Source organism: Echeneis naucrates, chromosome 7, assembly GCF_900963305.1.
Source record: "Echeneis naucrates chromosome 7, fEcheNa1.1, whole genome shotgun sequence".
In the NCBI taxonomy this organism is placed as follows: Eukaryota; Metazoa; Chordata; class Actinopteri; order Carangiformes; family Echeneidae; genus Echeneis; species Echeneis naucrates.
This window is the reverse complement of record NC_042517.1, coordinates 11358280-11367084: the sequence shown is the minus strand read 5'-3', so window position 1 is coordinate 11367084 and position 8805 is coordinate 11358280. Positions and strand designations below refer to the sequence as shown.

Here is an 8805-nt window from a genome sequence, read left to right as displayed (position 1 = left end):
CAGAGTTTGAGGAAAGAGGCCATTTGTTCTAGAGGTTATCTGCTGCTTAAATCAAAAATTGATGTCAGGTTTAAAATTGTGTATAATAAGTATTTGAGTTCTAAAAATATTTAATCCTTTTTAACTTTTGATCTTCCCTAAAATCTCAAACAATCCTCTCCTTAAAACAAGAGAGACTGACAAAGACAAACCGTAGCAGGTTCACTCTTGTCTGACTTTCTTGTGTCAGTAAAGGTGAATGGGCAGTGATGGGTCACATTTATATGTATTGATTTAATTTATGTATTCATTTAAAATGTGTAAGAGGGAGTGATGTGATGCAATCCTTCATAAAACATGCAGCACTCGTTGTAGTCTAACTGGTTTGTTGAAGAAATTGCATTGAGAAAGAAGTGAGCCGGAATTTTTGGAGGGAGATTTGCTGTTAAAGTTTGGCGGCAACGTTGTGCGCGCGTTCCTCCATTCAGTCGCTAATGAGAATGATAATTTGTGGCTCCTCTGATGACCCCGGCCCCATTCAATGGCGACTTTTCCCGGGGGACACGACGGCACCGATCCCCGAGGGACATACAGCCCTTTGGAGGAATCCTTTTCATCGCCGGAGAGCGCTTCCCGCCCGTCTGCTCGCATCGTGTCGATCGAGGTTTTTAAATCTTTGCAGCGTTTAATCGGACCACATCTGGCTTCCTGCACCATCATCCCTGTTATTCCCCCAATTTCTAATAATGTGTCATGAAGACATTTTCTGTTCAAATGGCGCTTTTCACGTTTCTCTCAGGGTAATAAGAGCCAGGATATGACTATGAAATAGGATGAATTTATTTTGTCAGTGCTGGATCCCCCCCCCCCAGCTCCCTCCCAGACCAGGATCCGCTTCTGGGCGGCCACGCGTTTGTGTGTTTGCCTCCTCACCTCCGCAGAGCGGCTGCACGACCTGGCAGGCCAGCGGGGATTTACTGACTGGCGCAGTGCCCGGCCGCAGGCAGACTAGTTCGCTCGGTTCTCACGACCTCAGCTCCACAAAGGCACCTCTGAACTCTTAACTCAGACAGACAGACAGCAGAGGAACAACCGCAGAACCCACACACGGTGCCAACTGGTGTTTCAGTATGCATCCTTGCAGAAGGAGGCCGGGGTTTTTCTCACTGAGCCCTTCATCGGCGTGTCATCTGCAGGGCACCGGCTCCCAGCAGGGTCAATGTGAGAACGCAACTACAAGAATTAGCAAGTTAGTTCAACTGCAAATGAAAGATGAATATCAGTAACTGTGAAGTCATCAGAGCTAAGACGCACAATCAGGCACGTAGGCAAAGTGGCATAAGAAAATGTGTGTTTTGTTTTGGTTTTTTTTGTTTGTTTGTTTGTTGTTGTTTTTTTTAGATTATTTAATCACAAATGTGTTTTTTATGAGATAAAGTGAGTTTCATAAAATTGGCTTCTTATTTGGCCACTTTTATAATAGCCCATTTCTGCTTTTTTAGACTTATCATTGTTTTAATTATTTGTTCATTAGAAAACATCACAATTATCTTGTATTGAAATGCTCTCAGGTTGTTCACATGCTCTGTGCTGATTGCTTGCTGGCTTATGAAATATTTAAAACGTCACCTTACTGCTGTCCTAAGTTAGATGCTGAGGGGCTTTGACCCGCGGTCACCGGGCTGTAAACCAACCCGGAGGAGAGGGGCCCACCAACTGCAAGTGGCTGACACATGGCCAGCGCCATGCCGCTTGACATGGACACATTGCCCTCAGCTCTGCGCCCACACAGCGGAGGAAGATAGGTTTACACCCGGGGAGGAACGGGGGCTTTAACAGACAGGAGAGTGTGAGGCTCTGAGGGGAAACCTGTTCAGAGGTGTGCCATAGACTGACTATAACTAAAGCAGGTTAGTTGAAACGAATGTGTCAGTGTGAATAACAATCAAACGTCAATGTTTCCTCCATCCAGCTGACTTCCATCAGGTTCCATCAAAGTTCCCTCGTTTTGCCCTTTATTGAGGTGAAGGCCCACTGGGAGTGGAATTGAACAATTGACACACAAAAGGATCGGAGGATCCTTCCATATTCTCCTTTCACTGAGGCAATCTGTTAGAGACATTAACCCCTGAGTGCATTTCCCAGGCTCATGAATGGGGTTTTAGACTTCTTAAAGCTCCCGCTGCATACAGGATGAGACCCTTTTCAAACTTTTAATTACCTTTATAGCAATAGAAAAATACACCCCCATTGTCCCATGAGCTATTCTCCAAAGAGCTCCCGCCAAACTGGTGACAAGGTGGCCACTTACAACCTGGCAGATTCACAGATAACTGGAGTTGATATTAGGCTCATAAACTGAGCTGCTCTGTGTCTATATAAGTTGTGTTTCCAATCTTAACAATTAATTAAAGTGGCTTTTAAGGACGACTTTTAAGACTGCACAGAAAAGCATCATGGAAGTGTTAGAGACAGGATGTGGACAAGACATTCATTTCTGAAAAGTCATTTATTAAAACAATGGGTCCTCACCCAACTTTAGTTTTTCTTTTCAACACAAACCAACAGAATATAAAACACAGCTTTGGTATAACAATACATAACAACTCTGTACAAAACTAAAAACCCTTTCATAAAAAGTACTTCATTACAAAAGTTTCCTATAATTCTTCTGCATTTACAGCGAGTTTATCACCGACGTCCAAATGTTGGAATCGGACAATAAATTATAAAAAAAAGAAAAACCATGTGCCATGATTAGCCCCCTGTTCCATAAAACGAAACAACCAGAACTAGACTGGGGGTGGTTAGAGTTACCGGTCCATAGTGGGAAAAGTCACAGGTTCGAGCCCAGCAACAGTTTGTGTGTGCAGTCAGTTAAATGTCTAATCTGGAGAATTGAATGCAAACCGGTTTCCATTGGAGTCTCTCCCGTCCATTGTCCCCGAAGCTACCAGGGCCGCCACACGGGCTCGCTGCTCTCCGAGCCGGTGCTGACCCCCACCGGACTGACCGCCTGGGAGCCCCCGGAGAAGGAGGTCATGCCGTGGACCGGAGAGGCCGCGGTCGGGGCCGAGCTGCCGTGCACCGGGCTGGCGTTGACCGCGACGGGCACTCCCGCGTTCGTGTAGAGGGGGATGACGGGAGCCGTGGCCGAGGCGAAGGCCGGATTGGGGATCAGGAAAGCGAACTGTCCATCGGTGGCGGGCACCAGCTGGAAGCCGCCGAACACCTTCGGGGACACGGCCTCGGAGGGGCTGAGCTTGGAGCTCATGGCGGCCCCGCTGATGGGCAGGGTGGAGGGGAGCTGTACGTGGAGCGGCTGGGCCAGGTGGGCCGGCTGGGACGGGGCCTGCTGCAGGTAGTTGGCCGACATCATCTGGCTCATGCAGCTGGACAGGTGGCTGAGCAGCCTGGACCTCACCTCCGTGTTCACCCCCTCTGAGGTGGACAGGAAGCGGGTTACCTCGTTCATGCACTCGTTGAATCCGGCTCTGTATTTACTCAGGACGGTGGCATCTGCAGACAGTGCTGCTGGGGGGAGACAGAGGAGGGACATTAGTCTTTGGAGCTGCTTGGACCCCTCATCTTCTTCTCGGTGAGCTCATAAAGTTGTTTTGTTTTTCTTTTGGGGGTGGGAGGGTACATTTTGTAAGATTGTATGCTTACCGCTCATTTGAACGCGCTGCAGGTTCCTCAAGTGCTTCACTGTCATCTCCAGGATGTCTGCTTTTTCCAGCTTGGAGTGTCTGGAGCTCTGCGATAAATAATGAGAAGATGAGTGTGCAGTCAAAGACAATAATCGTATGCGGTCATTGGTGTCGAAAGCAACGGGACGGGTGTTAACTTACATCTTTCTTAAGAGCGTCCAGGATGAGTGTCTTGAGCTGGCCGAGGCTTTCGTTAATTCTCGCTCTCCGGCGTTTTTCCATGATCGGTTTGGATGACTGCAAAGAACAAACATTTCTACTTTAATTTCTCGATCACCAACCACAGATGTCAACTTGCAATCTGAATGTCCTGTATGGCAAACTCTGATTTGAAACTTCCAGATTAGAAACAACAAAAATAACGAAAAAATGAAAAGGGGGAAAAAAAGCAATCCTTACTTTTCTATGCTCGCTGGCATTTTTCGGTTTGTCCGGTGTGTGTGATCCGTTTGCAGGGGCACCGGCAATAGGGGATGCCGTCTGCTTTTCCATAGTGTCAGCTGGCATCGTTGATCAAATCAGAGGGCGAAAAAATCTTCAAGAAGTAAATCCCTTTTTTTTTTTTTTTAGAAGCGTCGGGAAAATACGATCTTTGCACAACAAAAAGAAACGCGAACGGAAGCCTCGGTGAGCCGCTGCGGATGACGGTGAGGCGGTTCAGGTCCGCCGATCGGTTTGTTGTCACTGAGCTGTCACCTGAGCGCGGGAGCGTGCGTCCGCGTGGCGCTGCAGTATCTCCGCTGCTGAGCCGACACACGCCGCGCGAGTATTTATAGACGGCTCGCGTGCTCCCAGTTCGTGTGAAACCCTCTCTGCATTCTTTCCCACACTCGCCTCGGCCAATCGGAGCTCGGGCTCACCCAATGGACGCGGGGCAGAGCGCTGATTGGACGACATCCCCGCGGGCCGTCAGTCACGCGCTGCTCAATCAGCCCTGCAGGGACAAACAACAAAGAGGAGCGAGCAGCAGCGGCCGGGCAGGGCTGTGAAGTGATAAGGAGGAGGGGGGCCATGTTTGCTTCCAGCTTCACTCCGTGCTCGTTAAAACGTTGCGCTGCCCGGACTGTTTGTGTGCATCTACTGGAGGAATGCAGAGTTTGCACTTAAAAAGTTTTCCCATTTATTTACAGCGCCGCTCACTGACATATTGTACTATATTTGGAAAGGCTACCTTTATAAACTTAGTTCTTTATAAATCTAATTATTAAAGTCAGCTCTTTGCAGGCAGCATCAGATAAGATCATTTGTTATTTTTGGTGTGAATATATTGAATATGTCTCAGCCGCAGTGAGTAATTACACCGGTGTTTATTTATTCGAAGCAACAACATTTTCTTGGCTTAGCATGAAAACAAATGGCCCACACCTCATCTATTTTTAAGGCTCCTCTCGCGCCTCCGAGGAGAGGGCGCCTGTAATGGCACGCGAGGCGGTTTGCAGCGGCGCGCAGCGGACCAATGGCGGGCGGCCGCTGTATGCAAATCCGCAGCGCGCCCTCTGATTGGCTGCGCCGGCAGCTCCGTGTCAATCATCCCGGCGCGGGAGCCGCTCAAAGCGCGAGGAGGAGGCCCGCAACATCTGTCAGTGTGCCGCGGGTCTGCGCAGAGCACGTGCCAAAACGCGCAGATTACAGCCGGAGACGAAGGAGCGAACGGCGTCTGCAAGCACTGTGTGTGACCGCAACGCAAAAGGACCGGGGCCGCCTCGCATTGTGTGAGGTTCTGTCATTGTGCCGTCCTGTGATAACGCGATGGACTGTTGAGGAATAATTATTCCGGGATGTTACAATCATTATTGTTTTTCTGGATGAATCAGTCGTTAACAAATAAATAAGAATAGCAATGACAAGCCAACCACAATTTCAATGGTATCAGGTTTTGATGAGGCTTTTCTGTCCACGGGATGTGATTCTGAGAGCAGACAGACATCCACGTGTAATCATGAAAACATCGGAACCAGTTTCCCGGCGTTTGATCGCAGCACAAAGTGTTTTTTTGGAAACGATGCGGCGGAGTTTTGAAGGAGAAGAGCGCCATCTAGTGAATGGTTCTCAGTTAACCAACCTGATCCGTAAATCTACTCACCTCCTGAGCTTTTTAGGTCATGTGAGTGAGGCCCACCTGGCCGAGGGAAAGCAGGCGTCACTTGAAGAATCTTACTCTTAGTCGTGTTTAACAGGAGAAGTCACGATCTTCAGTGCTCTGCAGACACTCGCCTTATTTACTGCAGCTACTTATTTATTTGTGAATGCTGAAACACTTCACGTGCCAGTCTTTTTTTTTTGACGAATAATCCTTTGTGTGAAGTCAAGGAAAAGCCCCTTTTAGTGCTCACTTTATTTAAATGACCGCAAGGTGGCATATCCCTTATCAAATCTAAAGAGAGACCTCATATAGAGGCAAGAATAATGCAAAATCGATTCTGTCAAACGTATTTTAGTTGTAATGTGAATAGTGTTTATCCTGTGTATTCTATTTAGTTACACACAAAAATGTATGTCACATTAACACAGTTAATAAAAGAATATGTGGAATATAGAATAGATAGATGTGTATGTATTGGAACTGCCTATACATGATGTGCATGAGCAAATAATATCTAAAAAAAAAAATGTGACAAAGATGTTGCAAGTACTGTTATAAATAATATAAATCTTTTTTGTTGTTATGACTTTAAGCTACTGATCTTTTGGGTCTATTGTAACTGCATTACCAGTTTTCTGACTTCGACAGAAATAAAAGCAGACACGATGTTTTCTGTGGTTTATTTAGCCAGCCATTTTATGCCATTCACAGCAATGCAATTATTTAGAACAAACTACATCCTGGAAAGCAGGAAAAAGAAAATTATAACATCCACACTTTGGAATACAACAAATAGCTTGCTTTGAATTTTAGCATATGTACATAAACCTCTTTATTTAACGGAAAAGGATCCGCAGATGGTGTAACAGTTACTGGCTGGTCTTCACAAATCTGCCCCAGCGCCAATAAATGAAAATACTGCGAGGAACCAGCAGATTTCCATGTCAAATCAGTGTCTGTGCTGCAACAAAAGGTGCATTACAAAGTCTAAGGAGACATAGATGTCATAGTAATCGTAAAACTGATGACAAAGTCTGTGATCCTCTTTTGGCCAGTAGTCTATTGAACCACACCAGATGTAATAAAGTTTTGCTAAGCCCTTCTTCATCCCAGTCTCAAGAGGAGTATCAGTCATTGTTCAGTGGCTCATTCCCCCCCCCACCCCCCATGGGTGAGCTGTCCTCTGGCATGCTGGATATTTGTTTACCCAGGCCTCAAAGTCTCAAGAGCCAGCTGTGTGTGCTTGTGCTCAGATCACTTTTATTTGCTTTTGGATTGGTCCAAATGATGCAGATCTAATTCTACAAAGCTTCACCGAGATAACACAACCGTTCCTGGCAGCAGTGGAGTTAATTGGATTTTGGTTGAATAATTCCACGTAGGTGGGACAGCACCTGTTGAACCTGATCTGAAGTCAGACCAACAAAATCTGACAAGCTTCGCTATTTCAAATTCTATCGACAAATAATTCCCCTCGTCATTCCTGCATTTCAAAGATCTGGACTCAGACAACAAAGAGAACAAGAATTCCCCTTCAACTGAAAGAAACTTTTCGAGAGACTCCATCATTAAAGCATTATTAAAGCTTTTGCCGACATGGCCAATCTGAGGAATGTAGAGAACAGAGAACAGAAATCACTGCTGTTTTTAAGGGATGATCAACATTCATCAGACAAGAGCCAAAGGTACTTGCTTTTTGACTTAGCTTTATGAGATGGAGGTCTGCAGGAGGAGATGAAAGGGCCCAAGAGGAGGGAGAAGCTGTGTTTGCAGATTTAGCAGAGTTCAGTAGTCTGTTGTCCAGATCTGGTGAATGCTCAGCAGCTCCTTTTGACTGCTCCCTGCTTAATTTGTTGTTGTACAATGAGCCTGTGCACTTCTCCAAATCCATGTGCAGAATGCAGAAGGAGAGTCAATTATATCTGTATTAGGTGATGTCGACCAGGCAATCCCTTTATACACACTCCCTAATCAAGTACTAGTAGATGTGTTTACCATGATGAATCCCTGAATACTGAGCAGTCACAATGTCTGTATGGGTGGCTCTTACTTTGTGTCAGTTTTTTTTTTTTTTTACTTTTTATGAAGGAAAAGCTGAAAAGTGACAAAACAGGGCGCAAAAAAGGACCAGTGGAAACTTAAGCTTTAATATAGTAAAGTCACTTATTGAGGTGTAGTTATAATTTGATATACACCATAACTTTCATATCATAAAATTATACCACAACATTACATTGTTGTGTGTAGAAGTAAAGGTCTCCCTCTGATAAAAAACTTTTGTAGTTTTACTTAAGTTGTGTGTTTAATGCAGATCGTTTTACTCTTCAGCATGGAATTAGGACTTCTACATGAAGTAAAGCAGCCAAAGACTTTCTCCACCACTGGTGACAAAGTGAAAACAGATTCATGATGACAATCAGGACACAATCATCTGATGGCATGTTTCCGCATCGGAGATGATAGCAGGACTTCAAAGGTCCCTTTAGTACCAGTTAGTGCTGTGAGGTTTGTGAAACAAGCAAAGCCAGATTCCCAACAGCAGCAGATCTAAGCTTATGAGTGAAAGGACACCTGTGGCTGTTGTATTCACCTCCCACTTTAAGTAGAGGGATTTACAGAACACCAGAAACACAGGGCTGATTCTTCATTATGGAGTCTAATTAAACCAAATATTGAAGCATTAAGTTTGACAAATATTTGTGTGAAAATATGTGCTTTTTCCTCACAGACACTGGCAAAAGATCTGAAAGGATTTCACCCTGCTGGTTTAAGATATTTCATAAGTTTTGTTGCCAGGGAATTCTTAAATTTGGGAGTGGCCAGATGTATGATTTTTTTTTTTTTTACAGCCATCAATTGTGCTGGTATTAAAACAGCTATTTTCCCGTTCAACTATTCTGTGTTTGATGTATTACCAGGACTGCGGGGAGCTTTATAAGAGGTCAGAATTAGAATAAATTAATATGAATTTGGGAATATTTCTCATGGCATTACAGGGGTGGGTGCATTCAGTCAAAGGCTTCAAAGCTGCAT

General features: G+C 45.2%; 1 protein-coding gene across 2 annotated transcripts; it reads right to left on the bottom strand.

Annotated features, from left to right (window-relative positions):
• Positions 1 to 2469: 2469 nt before the first annotated feature.
• On the bottom strand, positions 2470 to 4433 carry her9 (hairy-related 9). 2 transcript variants are annotated; one of them, XM_029507250.1, is made up of 4 exons: positions 4089 to 4433; positions 3831 to 3926; positions 3649 to 3736; positions 2470 to 3513 (listed from the first exon to the last, which is right to left on the bottom strand). In XM_029507250.1, exons 1-4 carry the CDS (start codon positions 4194 to 4196, stop codon positions 2930 to 2932), a joined length of 876 nt encoding a protein of 291 aa, XP_029363110.1. In that variant the 5' UTR covers positions 4197 to 4433; the 3' UTR covers positions 2470 to 2929. The 2 variants fall into 2 exon arrangements, with proteins under 2 accessions (XP_029363110.1, XP_029363111.1); XM_029507251.1 differs by having other exon boundaries at positions 2470 to 3510.
• Between the last annotated feature and the right edge of the window lie 4372 nt (positions 4434 to 8805).